This window comes from Doryrhamphus excisus, chromosome 13, assembly GCF_030265055.1.
Source record: "Doryrhamphus excisus isolate RoL2022-K1 chromosome 13, RoL_Dexc_1.0, whole genome shotgun sequence".
Classification (NCBI taxonomy): Eukaryota; Metazoa; Chordata; class Actinopteri; order Syngnathiformes; family Syngnathidae; genus Doryrhamphus; species Doryrhamphus excisus.
The window spans coordinates 1864232-1888924 of NC_080478.1; the positions used below are offsets into that span (position 1 = coordinate 1864232).

General features: G+C 44.6%; 1 protein-coding gene across 4 annotated transcripts in view; it reads left to right on the top strand.

Moving 5' to 3' along the window:
- Window positions 1-24693, top strand: part of LOC131139957 (neuronal PAS domain-containing protein 3-like) — a 146340-nt gene that overhangs the window by 89484 nt on the left and 32163 nt on the right. For all 4 annotated transcript variants that reach the window (XM_058089932.1, XM_058089929.1, XM_058089930.1 and 1 more), the window contains exon 5: window positions 17724-17813. In XM_058089932.1, coding sequence (XP_057945915.1) covers window positions 17724-17813 — 90 coding nt within the window. The remainder of the gene's footprint in view (window positions 1-17723; window positions 17814-24693) is intronic.

Below are 24693 nucleotides of genomic sequence, written 5' to 3' on the forward strand. Positions count from 1 at the left end.
TAGGTTAATTAGCCACTCCAAATTGTCCATAGGTATGAATGTGAGTGTGAATGGTTGTTTGTCTATATGTGCCCTGGGATTGGCTGGCCACCAGTCCAGGGTGTAGAAGACAGCTGGAATAGGCTGTTTATAATGGTCACGCACCATATGGCGGCGTAGCTAGCATGCTAGCACATAGCACAGAGAGGAACGTGAGGAGCATTCACAAACATTAGGTCATTCATTCATGCTGGAGCCTATCCCAGCTGTCTTTTTGGGGCGAGAGGCGGGCTCTGATACAAGGTCGTAAACAGGTTTTTTTATACTGTAATGATGAAAATATGGCTGTACGGTGGACAAGTGGTTAGTGCGCAGACCTCACAGCTAGGAGACCAGGGTTCAATTCCACCCTCGGCCATCTCTGTGTGGAGTTTGCATGCGTGGGTTTTCTCCGGGTCCTCCGGTTTCCTCCCACATTCCAAAAACATGCTAGGTTAATTAGCCACTCCAAATTGTCCATAGGTATGAATGTGAGTGTGAATGGTTGTTTGTCTATATGTGCCCTGGGATTGGTTGGCCACCAGTCCAGGGTGGACACCACCTTTTGCCCCAAGAAGACATCTGGGATAGTCTCCAGCACCCCCTTGTGAGGATAAGCAGTATAGAATATGTATAGATATAAAAAGTATATAAAATATGATAAATGAACGTATGAGAAACGTTGTAGTTCAGTTCAGCTTCATCGCTCCAGAAATGTCCTTCCCCGGTTAATAAATAATGTTATCGTCATGTGACCTTCTAACGAGTACATCAGCATCATTAGCATTAGCATGTGTAAATGTCAGCACACGGAGTGCCCAGGTGGAGTCATCTGTGAGCTGACGCGTTCCTGACGGAGGGCGCCGCTTCCGATGTGGAGGCGGTCCATGGCAGTCGTATTAGTCCACGTCAACGGTGGGACGTTGGATTTCCACGCCGCTCGCATTAATCCCGCGGTCAGCCGGCCGTCCGGTGCGTCTCGGGAAACTGTACGGATCCACTTGACATCCCATAATGCATTGTATTAGCCCCCGGGAGTCTCCACGGTAACCTCAGCAGGTAGATGCTGCTGATTGAAGCGCAGGTGAGATTGGAAGTGACACCAGCGGCGCTGTGTGTGTGTGTGTGCGTGTGTGTGTGTGCGTGTGTGTGTGTGTGCGTGTGTGTGTGCTGCCACAGGAAACATCTTTTATTTCAGGTGTGATTAATTAGTGATGATCCTGTAATTAATGTGCTGAACCTTGAGGGATCTGACAGGTCCAATCAGGTCCACACACACACACACACACACACACACACACACACACATTTTGCGTACTTTATCGTGACACCGCAGTTGGCCGTGTCGTCCACCGCCGTCAAGACAAACGTGCTTACAAGAGCAGAAGCGAACGCAACACACGCGCGTGTCCTTATATGTACATAAATTAACCTTTGCGTCTTTCTACACGCGTGTGCGGACGGGACGGCGGCCGCCGCGTCGGCGCCAAATTGGCCTCATTAATCTCCCGCCTAATTGATTGTGAGAAGTTTGAGGATGACATTTGAAGAAAGCGGCAAGCGTTGTGATTGATCGGGCTAAAACGCGGCGCTAATGAATGCCAGCGAGTCACTTAGCGACACGCGGCAGACTCTTTGGAGGGAGATTAGGTCCAGAGGTCGGCCATTTTAATGAAGACGGCGGCTGCCGAGGCGGGACAGGAAGTTCCGTGTTCTTGCTGGCTCCTTGGTACGAGTTTGTCAGTCTGAGATTCTCGGCCGCTACATTGGAAGACTTCGGAAGGGGGGGGGGGGCACAATCTGATGGCCTTTTCCGGCTTAAGTACACAAGTGAATAGGGCCCTAAGTGCTTAAGTGTAAGTACTTAAGTGCACCAATTGAGACTCGTGCACAAAAGTCCGTGAGGCAGGAAGACGGGTCAACAGCAAGTCTGAACATCAAGACGCAGGGGTGGGGGGGGGGGGCGTATTGATGTCATTTACAGCGTAAAGACAAGATTTAAAGATACAGTACGTCCACATGTGACAAAGAAGCGCTGACCTGCGGCGGCGTTGCTAACGACGACGGCGTGAAGAACAGATGTAGGGTGCCGCCGCCGCCGCCGCCGCTGCCGCCGCCGCATTGTCACGGCGAGGAGGGTGAAATTAAAGACGACAGCCACGCTGCTCGGAGACGACATCGCTTCTTGTCAGGCTGCCAATCAAAGTGTCAGCGTGCTGTCAGTGCAGGTGAGGACGCCAAGAACGACGCCAGGATGGCCCAAGAAAGAACGAGTTGAAGCCTCCATCACGCTCCACGCTCGCTGCATGAAAGATGACTCCGGGGGGGGGCGCCGCCTGACCCCGACCCACCAAAGGTCATGGCGGACCTGGCATCCTTATTATCCACACCCCCCCCCGGTGACTTCCTGTGAGGTCCAGCAGGTTCGTTAGCGGCGGGAATAGGAGGATGAAGGTGAAAGGAAGAACGCGTCAGGTGGTTTTATTTATGGCTAATTGTTTGATTTGGGAGGCGGACCGCCGCTTGCAACGAACACGCTCTCATGCTAATGACGGCCGGTGCGCCCTCCTGACGGTGTCTGCCGGGAGCACGCACGGGGGCTTCTGTGGGGGGGGGGTATTTGGAGCTGAATATCATTTGGATAATTAAAAATGACTCAGGAAGATGCACACACGCATTTAAGTCTGGCAGGTGGAGGAGGTGAGGGGGGGGGGCGGAGATGGGCGGGTTGTCCTGATTGCTGTCAATCAGGGCGTCCTGTGGGAGGACAGCTGAGACAGACAGCTCGCGGTGAACTCTGACCTCCCCCCCCCCCCTCTCCACTGCCGCCATAGTGTCGACACTTAACAACCTTGAGAGATGGGGAGAATCTCTACTGGTGGGGTGTGGGCCGTTGGGGGGGGGCAGTTGGATGGCAACCAGACTGAAGAGAGGACTGCAAAGTGGGCGGGGCTTCGCAGTTTTATCGTATTTGCTGTGCTGTCTGGAAAATGTGGAATTCCTGGAAAGGAAATGGTCTTGGAATGATTGGCCACCCGTCCAGGGTGTACCCCGCCTCTCCCCCAAAGATGGCTGGGATAGGCTCCAGCATACCCACGACGGTTGAGAAATCTTTACATAGTAAGGAATCTCGGCATGAAAGGGAATTTGTGTTTGGAAAATACAGATTACATTAAAAAACATGCTAGCTTAATTAGCCACTCCAAATTGTCCATAGGTATGAATGTGAGTGTGAATGGTTGTTTGTCTATATGTGCCCTGGGATTGGCTGGCCACCAGTCCAGGGTGGACCCCGCCTCTCGCCCCAAGAAGACAGCTGGGATAGGCTCCAGCATGAATGAATGACCCAATGTTTGTGAATGCTCCTCACATTCCTCTCTGTGCTATGTGCTAGCATGCTAGCTACGCTGCCATATGAGACTAGTCCAGGGTGTACCCAAGACAGCTGGGATAGACTCCAGCATCCCAGCGACCCTTGTGACGATAAGCGGTAGAAAATGAATGTCTACTATATTGACTGGTAGTAGAGTAACTGTGACTATAGGGGTGTTATTTCATGGCTAGAGGGCTCTGATACAAGGTCGTAAACAGGTTTTTTTATACTGTAATGATGAAAATATGGCTGTACGATGTGCGAGTGGTTAGTGTGCAGACCTCACACCTGGGAGACCAGGGTTCAATCCCACCCTCGGCCATCTCTGTGTGGAGTTTGCATGTTCTCCCCGTGCATGCGTGGGTTTTCTCCGGGTACTCCGGTTTCCTCCCACATTCCAAAAACATGCTAGGTTAATTAGCCACTCCAAATTGTCCATAGGTATGAATGTGAGTGTGAATGGTTGTTTGTCTATATGATTTTAGCACTCGTTCGCCCCTTCTCTCTCTCTCTCTGACTCCTGAGTCGGTTTCACTCACTCCTTGATGTCTCTGTCATCGTTCTATTCCATCCTGCCCCCCCCCCCCTTCCCAAACCTTTCCCTGTCCCACTCTGTGTGATAGCAGCAGCTGGAGCAGCCGTCCCCCAGAGGGATTGTGGGTAGTGAGGGCAAGGTTACGGTTTCGGTCCCATCAGCAATCTGTTGCCTGCGTGTGTGCGTGGCGTCACGTGTCAGCGCTCTGAGCTTCCTCGACGTTCTCGCACAGCACGTTTTGTCCTTTGCGTCGCAGCAGGCGGGCGGGGTTTACCCGAGCGGGCGTGTTTGTTCTTTGACGTCATCAGAGTGTCTTAATGTCGATGGCGTCATGTCAAACATTAGCGTCTGACGCAGGGCTGGTGGTCGTGGTCGGGGGAGGGGGGCGTTTGTTTTCCACCGTGGCCCGTGCCTGCACGCTCGATTATCCGTTTAGGAGGAGGTTTGAGCACATTCCACGCTGCGCGGCGTCTTATTGGCACGGCGTTTGCGTGAGCATGTCAACGCGGCGTGACGCCCGCACACCTGCGAGCGTCACGCCGCGTTGATCAAGATGAGCTAGCGAGAGCTGCGGGACACCGTCGATGTGATGGCGGCTGATTTGATTGGACGAGCTCCAAGGAAGGAAAAGGAAAATGACGAGTCGACATCAGCGCTACGTGTTTACGGCTGTTGCGTCATATCACGCCGTTGATGTGACCTTTCACCTTTCTGTCACTACAAATATCTCAAACATGTCACTTCCTGCAACATGGCCGCCTGTCACGTTTTGTATTCATCAGTATCTTTTGTCTCGTCTTTCTCTTTTTCACTCTTTCGTTCTTTTTCACTCTCGCTAGCTCGTTTTCTGTCCTTTTCGCCTTCTCGCTCTTTTTCGCTTTCGCTCTTTCCCGACAAGCTCACCACTTCATTTCCTGGGCCTGCCTGGCGCTCGCCGTCCGTCTCGCAGTGGCGCCCGCTAATAATAACGCATGAAGGCCGTCACGCCAAATGAAGACAAATGCCGTCCGCCGCTTTGGACTCATTATCTCTCTTTGCCTGCCGCCCCCTCGGAGCGCCGCCCTCCTCCTGACACCCCTGTCCAACCTCACCCCTCCCTCATGCCTCCCTCCCTCCCACTCCACTCGGCTGCCGACTGAGACGACTCTATTTGGACCTTACTGTACCGGCACCACTCTGGGCCTTCAAAATAAAAGCATTTGAGCGTGATTATATGAACAAATAACAGACTGACTCGTTCCATTGGAGACAAAGTGACGACTAAAGAGGTTCATTTGTGTAAACGACAACTTGGATCAAGTCCTGAAGGTCTTCGCAGCCTTCGTCGTTTCACCGCCATAATTAGCGACAAACATTTTCATCTGCGGTAGTCGCCATTAATCACCAATAACGATCGTTAGCGCGGCGTCTGTGACTGATGAGTCGTCATCACAGTCACTTCCTGCTGTTTCCTGCCCGCTAAATCAACGTTGGGCACGCGCCGTCGCCGACGACGTCACTCTCGCAAACACGCACAGTTTGGGATAATCGACGACGCTAATGTCGTCGTTACTCATGCTAATAACAAAGGCATTAGCAGCGTAGCTTTTATCACAACCAGGAAGTAGGAGAGCAGCGGCAAGACACGCCTCCTACGGACTTACTTCCTGTTTATTAGCAAAGTAGTTATTGTTTACCATTACGCTAATCATGAATTAAGACTTTGTTAGCATCAGCCATAGTCAGTCACATGACTATGACATTCGACGAGCGATGTTAGCATGGCGACAGTTTTGTAAACAGACACAACGCAGTGTGTGTGTGTGTGTGTGTGTGTGTGTGTGTGTTTGTGCGTGTTTTGGAAGGGTACTCCGAGGTTAGCCAGCAGAGACGTAGCATCCATCTGGAGAGCATTTAAAGACGCCGTCCTTGAGTCGGCGCGTTTGAACGGCTGCCATCCCGTCTCGTCTCCACGGCAACACGTTTAAAAGTCGTCAGTGTCACGTGACCTGTCAAAACGTACGACGGAGCGCGACCTTGCGAAAGAAAACTTCCTCGACTCGTGTCTGCGCCGGGTGATTTTTGACTGACAACGATACCGTCAATAACGACTTCATTCACGGAATTGGGTATTTAGTGTCTGGGGTGTGAGAGTTTTTGAGTGTTATTCTGTATGGCGGCCATCTTTCGCACTTCCTGTTGTCATGTGACTTGTCTCACAGCGCTAACGTTCATCTCCATCATGCATATTATTGAAGATAATCTTGTTACTGTTGACACCGCATCCTCGTTGGCTATTGGTTATCGACATCTTGACCTTTTGTCCTCCCTCCCCCGCCTTCCTCCTTCCCTCCTCATCCTCGCCATCTTCACATTATTGACATGTTGACCTTTCTGACTCACCCCCAACACCCAAACACCCCCCTTCTCCTCCCGCCCTGCTCTCACCTTACCTCAGTCATCTCCCCCGCCCCCCCTCCTTGGTCGCCCACCCCCCCCTACCCCCATGTGTCCGCGGATCGATGGCTTCATTTGATGCTTGTGCGGCCAATCAGCAGGAAGTTGACCTTTTGGACTTGGCAATGATGGCGGCGAGCAGCACTGGGGGGGGCGGGGGTGGGGGGGCGTGCACGTGACTTCGTTCGCGCGTTGACCTTTGGCGCTGCCGTAATGTCAGCGGCGCCATGCTTAATGCTGCCTGTCAGCACATGAGCTGGACAGGAAGCAGCTAAGCTTCCAACAGGAAGTGAAAGGCTAGAGGGGCGGGGTCGCGTGACGTGACCGGAGCTGCCCTGTATGGTGAATGTTCTTGTTGCCATGACAACGTGACAACATGACAACTCCTTATTGGTTTCACCTCTCGCTGTTAGCGGTGCTTGACTTTTTTTTACACTTGTAAATATGAAGCGATGAACAGATTGTTTGTGACACGTTGAGTTTTTTTTTTTTTTAAATGTCACAAAGAGCAACCAGCAAATAAAAGGAGACAAATACTTGGTGTCACCAGCCAGGAGGACTTTTATCTTTCCCGAGCGTGAAACCATCTGCTGCTCTACTTCTTCTTTATGTGCCGCACACGTTAGCCAACGCGCAGGATGGAATCATTCATCCTATGTTTTCACACGTGTTGACCTTTGACCAGCAGGAGTCAAACGGTTGCTGGCTTCTTTAACTCGACCCGACTAGTCTTTTAATTTATCGACGCATCTGAAACTCCATCTTGCTTATAGATGGATGATGTCATCAGGGAATGATCTCTTTTTTTTTTTTCTCCCCTCAGGAACCTCGTAGGTTCTCAATAATCATCTCCCAATTAGCTAAACATGAAACAGCGGCACTTTCATGGCTGATTTTAAGCTGAAAGCCTGGAAATATCCTGGTCACAACCAGGTTATTATAATAATAATAATAATAATAATAATAATAATAATAATAATTAATAATAATAATAATTAAAATAATAATAAATTTTATTTTTATAGCGCTTTTCAGAGTACTCAAAGATGCTTTACAGTGAAGAAAAAATTTAAAAAAAAATAGTAAACGTGTGCGGCCCCGCTTTTAGCCATGTTTTAACTGTGTATAAACAAATGAATGTTATATTTTAACTCTGTTTACTTGCTTTTATTCAACAAAATTTTTCTGTAAAGCGTCTTTGAGTATTTTGAAAAGCGCTATACAAATAAAATGTATTATTATTATTATTATTATTATTTTATTAAAATACAATATCCGTACATTCATTCAGAGCTAAAAAAATAAAAAAAAACAAGGCTAAATCAGTCAGGTATAAAATGTTAGACATTAAAATTGGATTTAAAACTTTGGTTTTTGAGTTGCACGGAGTGAATGGGGCAAAGAGTTCCAGAGATGGATGATATCATCAAGGAATAATCTTTTTTAATTTTTTTCTCTCCTCAGGAACCTCTTAGGTTCTCAATAATCATCTCCGAATTAGCTAAACATGAAACATCGTCACTTTCATGGCTGATTTTTAGCTGGAAGCCTGGAAATATCCTGGTCGCGACCAGGTTAGGAGTTTAGCCTGCTAGCGTTACAGCTGCTTTAGAAGACAGCTACCTAAGTCTGGTTGTCCAGTCAACACAGCTCGCTAACCCACTCAATTTGCTTAGCAGAATACCCCCTAAATTGTCCACAGGTACGTATGCGAGTGTGAATGGCTGTTTGTCTATACGGTATATATATATTTGTCTATATTTGTCTATACGGTATGTGCCCTGTGATTGGACAGCGAATGGTAGGAGCACTGCAGCAATATGTTTTAACGAGGATACAAAAACGCTACAGTACAGGGAAACAGTCACAGATAATTTTTTGTGTCAGACCTGGAGGTTGATGATTAAAATTCAAAGCTTGAACTTTTTAAAAGTGTAACAAGAGGGAAATTTGATTGACGGATTGGAGTTACTATGTAGAAGCTATACAATGAGTACGTTTCATTTTTTGCGTCTCACAGCAACTATGTTGAAATACCACTGGCCAAATCTGAAACATTATCAGTAAAGCATAGAGACATACACTTTTCATTTGATGTTTTTTTTTTTACTAATTCATGTATGTTGTACATTTTACTTACTACATTATTACTACATATTTTTTTATTTAGTACCAATTTATGATGAATGAGATGTATTTAATTTGCCGTGAATCCACGGCTCTTTACCAAACATGACCTTTGACCACCCCTTGAAACATCAACCTAAAAGAACCAGAACCTGTCGTGTAAAGATGGACACTTGTTGGATCGGTGGTCTTATCTATCGGTGGTCTTATCTTAGCTTATCTTCACTTCCTCTTCATGTTTTTCTTTTCTTCTTTTTTGTCCCCGATGTCTTTTTCCCTCCATTGATCATCTTCAAATGACTTTTAATCACGCCTCCTCCTGGCTTTATTTCTTTATTTGTCACTTTCCCATACATCACCCCCCCCCCACCCTACCCCCCCCTTCATTTGTCATTAAAAGGCAGCTCGACAGTAACATTTAAAGCGCCTGTTCTGAATGGTTAAAAGATGGCCTCATCTTCGCTCTCGCTGTGTTTGTGTGTGCGAGCGTTCACGAGTGGATCGATGCCGTAATCTACAGAAGGTGGGAAGCCAAGAGGGAGGGAGACGCATTCGCCGCCGCTCGCTAATCAATTGCACTTCTTTCTTTTACTGTCTGAATGTCCTCATTAGACGTGTGTGTGTGTGTGTTTATGTGTGTGTGTGTTTATGTGTGTGTGTGTTTGCATCCTTGTGTCAGGTAACATGTTGTTTCCGGCTGCACTGTAGCTTACTGAGAGCTGTTATACCAGGGGTCTCAAACACGCGGCCCCTAGTTTGAGGCCCCCGCCTTGATATGAAAGTTTAATGTAAGTTTGATATGGATGCTGTATGGTATCATGTACCCAGAAAAAATTATTATTACGTTTGATTCATGTTCATGTTAAAGGTTAAATAACTCTTAATAGTTATCCTCCCTATCCGTGTGGAAGTGGTAAGTTTTTGGCTATTTAAGAAAGGAAATAACTTGAAGGCTACCGTTTAGGTGGCTAGCTCTCTAGTTTGCGAGTTAGCATGTGTCTCAAGACCCTGCGGTTGCGCAATATGTTGTAAATAAAAAGAGTATAAATGTGACTATAGTCGTGTTTTGTCATGTCTACAGGGCTCTAATAATGCTTTGTTCATTTTAATATGAAAAAAATCATTACGTTTTTATTATTTGCTGTTTTATTATTATTATTATATTTATTTATTACTGATTGATTTTCTTTATTCTTGATTTGTTTATTTATTTTTCATCTTATTTTGTGCAGAAAAATAAAAATGAAGATATTTGAGAACAGTGGAATGTTTTATCAGAGCTTTTATTGTAGAAAATCGGAACCAAAACGAAGTTTTTAAATTTTTCTGTTTTTAATAAATGCGTTTTTTTTTGGGGGGGGGGGGTTTGGGAAAACCTGATGCGGCCCAGTCTCACCCAGACCCGAGCTCCAGTGGCCCCCAAGTAAATTGAGTTTGAGACCCCTGTGTTATACCTTGCAGTCTATGGACAAAAGTATACGGACACAGCTCCCAATGAACGAATGAGAGGTTGGATTAGCATCCAACTTTTTTTTTTCCTTCTTTATTTCGAACATCATCCAAAACACAACAAGCCAAACATAAATCAACACAAATAAAAATACATATGTACATATAAACGTACACATGTTGGAAAGGGAATGGGAAGAAGTCAAGACTTATCTAGTCCCACACCCCCCAACCACCCAGATTCCAACCTCATCCAGGGCTGGACAATAACAATGTACCGATGGCCCGGGGCAAGTTAAAACAAAATTGGGGCAAGTAAATCCAATCAGTGATATTCCCGTCGGGCAAGTGCACTTTAGCATGCCGTACTGCCAAGAGTTTTTTTTAAAGCGGTTCTTGTTGGGTGTTGGTAAAACACGGACTACGTAATTCCGGTGGTAATTTGCAAACCAATCCTTGCAAATCTTGAAATGGACCAATCAGAATCCTTTATTTAGACCGCGGTCCGTAATCCACAGTCTGCGTTTTACCCACACCCGTTCTTGTTCGCGATCAACCAATCGGCGATCGTTTTACTAGGAAAACATCTATCATGGCATCCCTGCCAACATGGTCTAATTATTTTATAATTTTATTAAAAGTATTTTATTACTGGTCATCGTATCGTACGTAGTCCAGTACAAAAGAAAGAAAGAATGAAACCACTCCAACTATAGAGTCATGACAAGCTAACATGGATATAAAAACATGAATGTTATGGTATTGTTTCAATCAGATTAAAAAATAAATGTGAGAGAAAAAACAAAAATATTCTTTAAAATACCTGAAATTAAATAATTACATTTGAGTCTTAGTACTTCCCTTTTGTCACTGCTATCCCAACTACTCGGTTTTACACTTCTATTTCCTTTAGTCTTTTATTTTTGTTTATTTATGAATTGATTTCGTTGTATTTATCATCCTTCCTCTTTCCCCCCCCTCCATAGTGTCATGCATTAAAAAGCCCGGGTCAACTCCACTTAGTTACCCTCCGTCTTTATTCTTCATCATAACAAGACATTTGACACCAAAGTTGGTGTCCAAAGTTTTTCCCAGCTTCAACGCCGCTTTTTCCTGGGAAGTTTTCTACACGAACCAAAGTCCGTAAAGGATTTCACTAGAACTGATCCAACATAAAAAATGGACAGGCTTCAAAATATTTCATAAAGTCTTCCCATGACAGTGGAAGCTCTTCTCGCCGCAAAGACTCAATTCCACTTCCTGTGGTAGTCCCGATACTTTTGTCCTTACATTGTGTTGTCACAATGTCTGCAATCAAGGAGTTAGTTTATTTGTAAAAAAAAAAAAAACATTAAACATTTAATTCTGCTTAATAGAACAAAATCATTTATTGTGACAGACCAGAGACAGGAAACACACACACATACGCACACACACACACAAACACACACACTATTAACTCGGTACAAGCGGTCCACACACAATGAATCAAATAAATAAATGCACAATCAAAATTGCAATTACCTGCAGAATTTGTGAAGGGTAAACAAATCTGCAGCAACCACTCACTTGCTCAAATACACACACACACACACACACACACACACACACACACACAGGCAGGGGGCTGAGCGGCGTTAGCGTTCTAGTTAGCATGCTGAAATGAATACAGTTAGATCCAAAGCAATTTCCTTTTATTTATCTTAGCAGCCGTGCATAAATAAAGGCAAGGGCATCCAGGCAATTAGCATAATTACTAGGAGGCGGTCAGAGCCTCTGTGATTTCACAAAGACACACACACACACACACACACACACGCACACGCCCCGTGGCGGCGGCGGCATCGGCATCGGCATTGGCGGCGGGCGGCGGCGGGCCGTGTGTGTTGAGAGGATGAGGTGTGTGTCGGTACGTTGCTTGTTTTCTTAACTTGTGTGTGTGTGTTAGTGCACAACTCCTGTGGTAATGTCCAATTGTTACACACACACACACACACACCTTGGGGCCCTGCGTGTGCGTGTGCATGTGCGTGTGTGTGTGTTATTAATATGCAAATACAAGCCAGAAACAAGAGCGGGCCACAGAAACAATATCCCAGCTGACAGGCGGAGGTCAGCTGATTCTGGATCTGCTGCTTCCTCTCCTTCTCGTCTGATTGGTTTCACTTTCTTTGCTGATAGGTAGCTCATGAATATCGTTGAGGCCCGGCAGCTGCCCAAGCGCCCAAGCGTCTCCGCGGCGACGCAAACTTCTCATCCTGGATGCCGCCACGTGTAAACACGTCCTGTCTCACGTTGGTTTTGGTCGCCGGGTCCTCCATGTTGGGGCAAAGTAACTATTTATTATTTAGCACATACTGTATATTTGCAAGGGCTGCACGGTGGTCGAGTGGTTAGCATGTTCTCCCCGTGCATGCGTGGGTTTTGTCCGGGTACTCCGGTTTCCTCACACATTCCAAAAACTATATATATATATATATTCATTTTCTACCGCTTTTCCTCACAAGGGTAACGGGGGTGCTGGAGCCTATCCCAGCTGTCTTCATGCAAGAGGCGGGGTCCACCCTGGACTGGTGGCCAGCCAGCCAATCCCAGGGCACATACAGACAAACAACCATTCACACTCACATTCATACCTATGGACAATTTGGAGTGGCTAATTAACCTAGCATGTTTTTTTTGGAATGTGGGAGGAAACCGGAATACCCGGAGAAAACATGCAAACTCCACACAGAGATGGCCCAGGGTGGAATTGAACTTGTGTCTCCTAGCTGTGAGGCCTGCGCACTAACCACTCTTCCACCGTACAGCCATATTGTCATCATTACAGTATAAAAAAAAGCTGTTTACGACCTTGTATCAGAGCCCTCTAGCCATGAAATAACACCCCTATAGTCATTGTTACTCTACTACCAGCCAATATAGTAGACAATCATTTTTCACCACTCGACCGCCGTGCCATATATATATATGCCCTATGATTGGCTGGCCACCAGTCCAGGGTGTACCCCGCCTCTCGCCCCAAGACAGCTGGGATAGGCTCCAGCACCCTCCAAGCAAATGAATGAATGAATGAATGTATATTCGCAGTATATTTCATATTTATACACTTAATATCAGCAAAGTTGTTTTATCTTTAATCCGACCGTCTTCTTCAGTTTTAAGTGTGGGGTCTTCCTGTGTATGTCCCTGGTTGGTTGGTGGGTGTCTCCTTAGCAACCATCCTGTATTCCAGTTCCTTGTACGTAGTATTCCTGGTGGCACAACAGGTCGTTAGTGTCCACTCATTTGTTTGGTTACTGAATAAGCCACACCCAATAGGTTTGCCCCCCCCCCCCCGGACTAGTCTGTTAGCATCCGCCCAACTTCAGTGACCCCGCTAACCTTGGAAGTGAAACAAAAATCAGGAAGCGGTAAACAAACGTGTGTGTGTGTGACCTCGGCAATGCATCATGGGAACAGAAACATTCCTCAAGGTTACGGTTGTTTACATCCATGACTTATTTTGTGTTTACATCCTATCTGTATACATCAGCATCATTTACACACACACACACACACACACACACACACACACCTTCCAACTGACTTTCCAATTCTAATTAATCCGCTTTAATCCGTCAGATTAGCTTCCCCTCACCTGCAGCAGCATGTTGCCTCCGCCGCACAAGATAAGCGGTCCAAAAACAAAAACGCACGTCGTGATTATCGTCACATCTTTGGAGGAGCAGGAAGTCATCGACGACACACACACAAGCTCACACAGCTACACAACGTGACACAAACACAACATGGTAATGCTAATGCTAATTTTTTTTTTACCTTTCATTTTGTACTTTGGACACCCCCGATGTAGACTACTGGATTATTTAGACGCTTATGTAGACCAGGGATGCCCGGGAGGCATTTATGGCCTGCAGCTGTTTTGTTTTTGGTTTTTTTGTCCCTCGGCATTTTGGAAAAATACAATTAAAATCAGCAAAAATGGGAAAAAAAAAAAGCAGTAATTTAAAATACAAACTCATGAGCTACCAAAGACGAGGGAGAGATCAGACAAGAGATCATGACCGGCGTAGTTCTAAGCTTACAAACGTGGAGCTCGGCATGCATCTTTCCCGCGTTATTGAATGCTCCACGGCAAGCAGGAAGTCAAAAAGCATGGAGCCGTGTAGCGTGCACAAGGTTAGACGTTGAAGGGAAATTTGAATGCATGGACACACGTGCATGTGAACGCAAACACAGTTCAGTTCCAAACGTGAAAACTGTAAATACTTCCTGGTGTTTTGGAAAGAAATGCTTATTTTCACGGCTGCACGGCGGTCGAGTGGTTAGCGCGCGGACCTCACCTTCGATTCCACCCTCAGGCGTCTCTGTGTGGAGTTTGCATGTTCTCCCCGTGCATGCGTGGGTTTTCTCCGGGTACTCCGGTTTCCTCCCACATTCCAAAAACATGCTAGGTTAATTAGCCACTCCAAATTGTCCATAGGTATGAATGTGAGTGTGAATGGTTGTTTGTCTATATGTGCCCTGTGATTGGCTGGCCACCAGTCCAGGGTGGACCCAAGACAGCTGGGATAGGCTCCAGCACCCCCGCGACCCTCGTGAGGATAAGTGGTAGAAAATGAATGAATGATTATTTTCATGTAAAACCACCATTTTTGTGTGTTGTTGCATAATTGTTTACACATTTTGTCTAAATATATTTGCCTAAATTTGTGTCAAAATGAAAGTTTAGCTTGAAATGTAACTTCCATTTTATGGACCATACCAACGTTCTACTACTGAAAATCACGTACCGTGTTTCCAGTCCTGTGTGCCAGGAAAAATCAGTCCAAACGGTCCAAAATGTTTGGGATTCAATCAGTGAAATAAGTTCAAGGGGAGTTTGGAAGTTTGACGCAAACATGGCGGCTCCAACAACACAACCACTGATGACCACTTCCTGTTGTCAGGTGTGGGTGTCAACATGGAGGGTTATTGATGAGGCCCACTGACCATTCACATGTCATTAGCATTAGCATTAGCTATCAGCACACACACACACACACACACACACAGTGTCAGCAGGAAAGCAAGTGTAATTAACCTGCCTGTGTGTGTGTTGTGTGTGTGTTGTGTGTGTGTTGTGTGTGTACGTGCACACGTTTGTGAGTCAGCTCGCTCGCTGCAATGGTCTTATAACAACACTCACCCACTGAGCGTGTGTGTGAGCTTCACAGCACCCGTTGAGTGTAACGGTGAGATCTTCACATAAATACACCATTAGACACACTGTGTGTGTGTGTGTGTGTGTGTGTGTGTGTGTGTGTGTGTGTGTGTTATGAGACTTAGTTGTGTGTTGTGATGTGAGGAGACGTGTTCATGCTGTGTAGCTCTGCAGGATGCACCAGACAATCATCTTGCTTCCTCTTAACACACAAACACACACACACACACAAACACACACAAACACAAAGAACACACTCAGGAGAGAAAGAAACAGTGGAAGGTGTAGAGAGACACAACAAACACAACAAACACAACAAACACAACAAACACACAACATAAGGAAGTAAACAATCTGCTTGGTTCTTCTCCTGCCTACACCTTCACACCTGATACTACTAGCACGTGTACACCTGATACTGGCATCATACATGTATACACGTAATACTAACATCTATACACCTGATACTGGCATCATACTGGCATGTATACACGTAATACTAACATCTATACACCTGATACTGGCATGATACTGGCATGTATACACTTAATACTAACATCTATACACCTGATACTGGCATGATACTGGCATGTATACACGTAATAAGATGTTAGCATCTATACACCTGATACTGGCACATTTACATCTAATACTATTAATACTACTACTAATACTATTTGTATCATATACACTCAGCATCTACATATATACCTGATACTGGCTCGTATGCCAGTGTTATGCATGCACCTGATATTAGCAGGTATACTAACATGTATATACCATGATACTAACATGTATACACCTGATACTAACATGTATACACCTCATACTAACATGTATACACCTCATACTGGTATTATACACCCGATACTAACATATATACACCTGATACTAACATGTATACACCTCATACTAACATGTATACACCTCATACTGGTATTATACACCTGATACTAATATGTATACACCTGATACTAGCATGTATACACCTGATACTAGCATGTATACACCTGATACTGGCATGTATGCACCTGATACTAACATGTATACACCTGATACTAACGTATACACCTGATACTAGCATATATACACCTGATACTAACATGTATACACCTGATACGAACATGTATACACCTGATACTGGCATGTATACACCTGATACTAACATGTATACACCTGATACTAACATGTATACACCTGATACTAACATGTATACACCTGATACTAACGTATACACCTGATACTAGCATATATACACCTGATACGAACATGTATACACCTGATACTAGCATGTATACACCTGATACTGGCATGTATACACCTGATACTGACATATGTACACCTGGTATTATGATGTATACAGCTGATACTGCAAATAAACCCATGATATCGGCATGTGTACACCTGGTATTATGATGTATACAACTGATACTGCTACATAAAGCCATGATATCAGCATGTGTACACTTGGTATTATGATGTATATATCTGATACTGCTACATAAACCCGTGATATCGGCATGTGTACACCTGGTATTATGATGTATACAGCTGATACTGCTACATTAACCCATGATATCGGCATGTGTACACCTGGTATTATGATGTATACAGCTGATACTGCTACATAAAGTCATGATATCGGCATGTGTACACCTGGTATTATGATGTATACAGCTGATACTGCTACATAAAGTCATGATATCGGCATGTGTACACCTGGTATTATGATGTATCCAGCTGATACTGCCACATAAAGCCATGATATCGGCATGTGTACACCTGGTATTATGATGCATACAGCTGATACCGCTACATAAACCCATGATATCGGCATGTGTACACCTGGTATTATGAGGTATACAGCTGATACCGCTACATAAACCCATGATATCGGCATGTGTACACCTGGTATTATGATGTATACAGCTGATACTGCTACATAAACCCATGATATCGGCATGTGTACACCTGGTATTATGATGTATCCAGCTGATACTGCTACATAAACCCATGATATCGGCATGTGTACACCTGGTATTATGATGTATACAGTTGATACTGCTACATAAAGCCATGATATCGGCATGTGTACACCTGGTATTATGATGTATACAGCTGATACTGCTACATAAAGCTGTGATATCGGCATGTGTACACCTGGTATTATGATGTATATATCTGATACTGCTACATAAACCCGTGATATCGGCATGTGTACACCTGGTATTATGATGTATACAGCTGATACTGCTACATAAACCTATGATATTGGCATGTGTACACCTGGTATTATGATGTATACAGCTGATACTGCTACATAAAGTCATGATATCGGCATGTGTACACCTGGTATTATGATGTATACAGCTGATACTGCTACATAAAGTCATGATATCGGCATGTGTACACCTGGTATTATGATGTATACAGCTGATACTGCTACATAAACCCATGATATCGGCATGTGTACACCTGGTATTATGATGTATACAGCTGATACTGCCACATAAAGCCATGATATCGGCAGCGTTTCCTTGGTATCCTTGGTGATTGTTTACGTTTTGTGTCTTTTTCAGTCTCTGGATGGTTTTGTATTTGCACTAAACAAGGAAGGTCGCTTCCTGTACATCTCTGAGACCGTCTCCATCTACCTTGGCCTGTCACAGGTGAGTCTCCGTACTCCGGACTTATTTCTCTTCATTCTATCTACTCCTTTTTTTTCCATCAATCTGTTTTCTCTTTCCTGACCAATCAATCACTCAGCCTCTAATTGTCTCTCATATCCTCACAAAGACAATTGTCTACAAATTAGCCTTCATTTACGATCTCATCAACTCCTCGCACGTTTCTGTTTGTGTGTGCGTGTGTGTGTGTGTGTGCGTGTGCGTGTGTGTGTGTCACTAACAGCTCATTGTCAGCTCGCTAACGAGTGCTGCGTCTCGATTGGTTCACTCTCCAATGACTCTTTTTATTAGAGGCTGCCTGAAGGTCAGCGCTTTGACCTTGATGATGCTAATAAGTTGTGTGTGTGTGTAGTGTGTGTGTGTGTGTGTGTGTCTTCTGGCTGCTGATAAATTGTGTTGAAGATTTGCTTTTATGGTGATTGTTTTTAATTAGACAAGAAGAATTTGCTTACAGCATCTTTTTGGAGGTTTTTGGATAGGCCAGATTTGGCAGGTAGCGCCCCCTCGTGTGGCTGAAAGGTGTACTGCAGCTGTACTTTCATGTTAAGAGGTCTCATCTTTATATAATCATCTATGTTGTATGTACGCATCAACATGTGACTAGAGACTGGATATTGATTGATAGTCGTGGTAGTACTCTTACAGTATCATAAACATCACTATACATGAGTATAGTAAAAAAAAAAATATCCATCCATTTTCTATGCTTATTCTTCATAATTTTATTTGATCATATTGCCAATATTAAAGTTGATCACTTTTCTTTAAACTATTAATCAAAACTAATTAATCAAAAATACGTTTTTTTGTTGTATGTATATGTCAAGTATGTCTTGGTGGATAGTATCAGGGCGTTTGTGTGGTATAAAATACTACAAAATATGACAAACATGCTGGTAGAAAATGAAAATGGATGCCTTGATATCTGCCAACTTTTCCTGTTCCACCCGCTTTGACGACAGCCGACATGCTGTCACTCAATCATCTGTCTTTTATTCATGATGCCACGCCTGCGTCCTCTAAATATTATATTATACTTTTCCCAGTATTTTTCCACCAGTTCCGTGAAATTCCGCCATCGTTTTGTCATGAGTAGCGATCGAGAATGACAGCGGCCGCCGTAACAATGCAATCAGGGGCGATTAAAAATGGACGCCGCGTTCATGAGTCACTTTGCATTGACCTTCTATGGTGAAGTGGAGGCATGGAGAGGCCCGTGATGTATGACGGAGTTGGGTATGCACAAATTACGTGAAAATATGCCTTTTTTGTCCGTCATCACATTTTGGAGACGTTTCGATTGAATTCCACGTCCAATTACAATGGAGTATTTCCACCATGTTAGCATTGCGGCTGTGATAATGACGCCATGTTTGTTATGATCCCATTTGTAATGTGATGAGCTATATGAAATGTTAATACATTGTGTATTAATATTTCATGGATATGGTGGAGGAGTTTGCATGTCTCAGTGATCCTAGCTGGGGTGTTTATGCCCCCGGTAGCGTCATGCAAGACAAGCGACGTGAGGTGAGGGACCAGGCAACATGGACCCAGATTTCCCAGATCTGGGCCAAACATCCACGTCTGCTGGGCCAGACAAGGGTGGGCGCATGGGAGTTTGCCCAATTAGTGTACTGTGTTTTGTGCACTTGAAGACGGCATTCCCTGAGGAAGCCTGTGCTTTTGAGCACTTAAGCACTCAAAAGCCTAAGTGTAAATGCGCAAGTGAGCACTTAAGCACTCAAAACCCTAAGTGTAAATGCGCAAGTGTGCACTTAAGCACTCTAAACCCTAAGTGTAAATGTACAAGTGTGCACTTAAGCACTCAAAAGCCTAAGTATGAATTAGCAAGTGTGCACTTAAGCACACAAAAGTCTAAGTTTAAATGCACAAGTGTGCACTTAAGCACTCAAAAGCCTAATTGTAAATGTGCAAGTGTGCACTTAAGCACTCAAAAGTCTAAGTTTAAATGCACAAGTGTGCACTTAAGCACTCAAAAGCCTAAGTATAAATGTGCAAGTGTGCACTTAGGCACTTTAAACCCTAAGTTTAAATGTGCAAGTGTGCACTTAAGCACTCAAAAGCCTAAGTGTAAATGTGCAAGTGTGCACTTATGCACTCAAAAGCGTATGTGTAAATGTGCAAGTGTGCACTTAAGCACTCAAAAGCCCAAGTATAAATGTGTAAGTGTGCACTTATGCACTTTAAGCCCTAAGTGTAAATGCGCAGGTGTGCACTTAAGCACTCAAAAGCCTAAGAGTAAATGCGCAGGTGTGCACTTAAGCACTCAAAAGCCTAAGCATAAATGCACAAGTGTGCACTTATGCACTTTAAGCCCTAAGTGTAAATGCGCAGGTGTGCACTTAAGCACTCAAAAGCCTAAGAGTAAATGCGCAAGTGTGCACTTATGTACTCAAAACCCTAAGTGTAAATGTGCAAGTGTGCACTTAAGCACTAAGTGTAAGCACTTGTTGCACCAACAGAGACACAGCCAGGGTTTGGTCACATGACTGGACATGGCCTAAATAAATGAAGGCTAATTAGCATCCCCACGTGTTAATTTAGCTTTAAATCATCCATATTTCTGCATCCATATTTCTATGGGGAGTACTCCAGAGGTATGGGGTATCAATTTCAGGCATTTTGGCCCCGACATGAACCGAAATAAAAAAAGCTACCAAAATGTGTTTCCCACGTAGGGTGGCTGGATAGGGTGGCTGGATAGGGCGGCTGGATAGGGTGGCTGGATAGGGCGGGTGCATAGGGCGGCTGGATAGGGCGGCTGGATAGGGCGGCTGGATAGGGCGGCTGGATAGGGCGGCTGGATAGGGCGGCTGGATAGGAGAGGGAAGCACTGTCATCCAGGAGAGACTCCAGGAGTAGAGCTGCTGCTCCTCCACATTGACAGGAGCCAAATGAAGTGTCTCGGACATCTGGTGAAGATGCCTTCTGGGCGCCCCCCTGGGGAGGTGTTAGGTGTAGGAGGCGTAGGAGGCGCAGGAGGCCCCCAGCAAGCCACAGCACTCCATTGCTGCATGGGAGCAGATGGAGGCACATCAGCTTCCTCACACACAAGAGAACAAAAGAGACGCTCTTTTACAACTTTATTCTGACCTGAACGCATCAACAGCGGTTGATGTCGCCTCACAAACACGTTTTTATAGCCCGCTCGTCGTCGGAATGACGCTTCCTCATTGTCACGACATGACCGCAAGGTGCATTCAGGTACCATCTCGACATCACAACGACGTCTTTATTATGCATGTACTTTATGTGTGCTATAAATAAACAGAAAGACAAAGAAAAGCGGCTGCACGGTGGATGAATGGTTAGCACGCAGACCTCACAGCTAGGAGACCCGAGTTCAATTCCACGTGCATGCGTGGGTACTCTGAGTACCTCGGGGTACTCCGGTTTCCTCCCACATTCCAAAAACATGCTAGGTTAATTAGCCACTCCAAATTGTCCATAGGTATGAATGTGAGTGTGAATGGTTGTTTGCCTCTCGCCCCAAGACGGCTGGGATAGGCTCCAGCACCCACAGCGATCCTCGTGAGGATAAGCAATAGAAAATGAATGACTGAACAAAGAAAAGCAGTAAGCGACTATTGCATTTTAGTATGGAATGAACACATTTAAACTCAAACCACGTGAATTCAACGAAAATTACACGGTGTCTTTGAACTCAACTCCTCATGGCTCGTAATAAAAAGCGCGATTCAAACGTTCAACTGTTATTAAAGCGGGTTATAATACGTACAAATAATAGTGTCTTGTCATCTTTGTATTCATGAGATAGCGCATGCATACTTGCAAATAGTGATTAATCGTGATTAATTTACTTGAAGTGTGATTAATCGTGATTAATCCACTTTCGTGTGATTAATCTAATTAAAATGTGTAATCATTTCACAGCCCTAATATAGATGTATAAAACTATTATATTCAATATTAATATATATATGAATATGTACGGTTAGAATATGAATATATCACAATAAAATATCATATAAATGGTATTACATGACATTGTCTTTATTTCCCCTCACCTCAGTGTTGCTATTACCGGGGCACGGTAAAGTTGTGAAGAAATGATCCAAATGTTTTCCCTCCTTTAAAGAACCTGAAGAAGAAGAAGAAGGGGGCGGCGGCATCGCGGTGATTAAAGGAAGAGCAGACACATGAGGCGGGAAGACGGCAGCGACATGCTCGCCGTGGCGCGCTACGTCGGCTGATAAAAGCCAAAGAACAAGATAACGTTGGCTTGCTTGAGGGACCCGTGTGACAATTAATCAATTATTTGATAGACATCATCAATCAATCATGGACGGGGAATTAATCCAAGGGGAGGAGGGGCGAGATAGAGACACAGAGTGAGGAGGAGGGGGAAGGCGGGTGACGAGCCTTCTTCTTTAATTTACTAAACTGATTAAACACCCCGACACCCCCCCACCATCCCCCCATCCCCCCACCCCCACCCTTCCACCTTCCATATCTGCACGCGCCCACGTGGCGTTTAGGTCGGCATAAGCTGATGGATGGCGACAAACCGTCACTTTCTCTCCAGCACGCTCCGCCATGACACGTCAACACTCGCTAGGACTTCCTGTGATGGGGGCGGAGTTAATACCAGCCCACCAATCCCAGACACCAACATTAATGTGTGTGTTTGTGTGTGTGTGTGTGAAACAAACAACACCAATACAATCCAAAAGGTATGACCACATGTTTTCAGTTAATAAAATAAATAAAATAGAATAAATGAATATTTGTGGTTATCATCTTAATGTGAAACCTGTGTTATCATTTTATAAACTCCAAAGGAACCTCACCTCACCGCTCGTCACCGGTCCCTCCCCTTCTGCTCCATCACCCAAATTGCAACTACCGAGTGCCCATCACTGCACACTCACCATTTTAAGTGCACTGCATTTTGTCATACTTGGGAGAATGACTAAATGGAAATGTATGTACACGTGTGTGCACTTAAGCACTCAAAAGCCTAAGTGTAAATGTGCAAGTGTGCACTTAAGCACTCAAAAGCCTAAGCGTAAATGCGCATGTGCGCACTTAAGCACTCAAAAGCCCAAGTGCAAATGCGCAAGTGTGCACTTAAGCACTCAAAAGCCAAAGTGTAAATGCGCAAGAGTGAACTTAAGCACTCAAAAGCCTAAGTGTAAATGCGCAAGTGTGCGCTTAAGCACTCAAAAACCCAAGTGTAAATGCGCAAGTGTGCACTTAAGCACTCAAAAGCCTAAGTGCAAATGCTCAAGTGTGCACTTAAGCACTCAAAAGCCTAAGTGTAAATGCGCAAGTGTGCACTTAAGCACTCAAAAGCTTAAGTGTAAATGCACAAGTGTGCACTTTAGCACTCAAAAGCCTAAGTGTAAATGCGCAAGTGTACACTTGAGCACTAAGTGTAAATGTGCAAGTGTGCGTCTAAGCACTCAAAAACCCAAGTGTAAATGTGCAAGTGTGCACTTAAGCACTAAGTGTAAATGCGCAAGTGTGCGCTTAAGCACTCAAAAGGCTAAGTGTAAATGTGCAAGTGTGCACTTAAGCACTCAAAAACCCAAGTGTAAATGTGCAAGTGTGCACTTAAGCACTCAAAAGCCTAAGTGTACATGTGCAAGTGTGCACTTAAGCATTCAAAAGCCTAAGTGTAAATGCGCAGGTGTGCACTTAAACACTCAAAAGCTGAAGTGTAAATGCACAAGTGTGCACTTAAGCACTCAAAAGCCTAAGTGTAAATGCGCAAGTGCGCACTTTAGCCTAAGTGTAAATGCGCAAGAGTGCACTTTAGCACTCAAAAGCCTAAGTGTAAATGCGCAAGTGCGCACTTTAGCCTAAGTGTTAATGCTCAAGTGTGCACTTTAGCACTCAAAAGCCTAAGTGTAAATGTGCAAGTGTGTGCTTAAGCACTCAAAAACCCAAGTGTAAATGCCCAAGTGTGCACTTAAGCACTCAAAAGCCTAAGTGTAAATGCACAAGTGTGCACTTAAGCACTAAGTATAAGCACTTGTTGCACCAACAGAGACACAGCCAGGGTTTGGTCACATGACTGGACATGGCCTAAATAAATGAAGGCTAATTAGCATCCCCTCGTGTTAATTTAGCTTTAAATCATCCAGTAATCCAAGTTCAAATCTTTTTAAAGATCATTTTACATCTTTTATGTCAACTTTTTCCCTCCTCCTCCTCCTCCTCATCATCCTCATCCTCCCCCCACGGTGTGCTTGTTGGGGACGGCAGGTCGGCCATTTACATGAGGTCACTGCGGGCCAGCGTGGGCGGCGGAGGATGATGAGGAGGAGGAGGGCGCAATGGAGGAAGGTCACAGTTAATTGAGCCTCCCTGCTGAACTTCACACACACACACACACACACACACACACAGACACACACAGACACACACACACAGGCCCATTCATATTTTACGACTCCTGAGCTTGCGTGTCATGACAATGAAATAATATCTTTAACAACTCACACTGACTGACTCTGTGTGTGTGTGTGTGTGTGTGTGTGTGTGTGTGTGTGTGTGTGTGTGTGTGTGTGTGTGTGTGTGTGTGTGTGTGTTTGAACAAAAATGTAATAAAGAAAAGAAAAAAGAAGAAAGGAGGTCGCAGTTATGGAAATAAAGGAAATGGAGGTGAAGATGAAAAAATGACTAATATTTTTCATATAATTTGCAGATTGCACATGATTGTGTGTTCATATCGCAATAACACACACACAAAATTATGGAAAATAAAGCTTAAACTTCAGTTTTTATGCTTTATCCATAAATGTGTTTAGTACAAAAGGAGTTAATGTAGAAAAACAGAAATAGTTCAAATAGATCAGTCCCAATAATTATA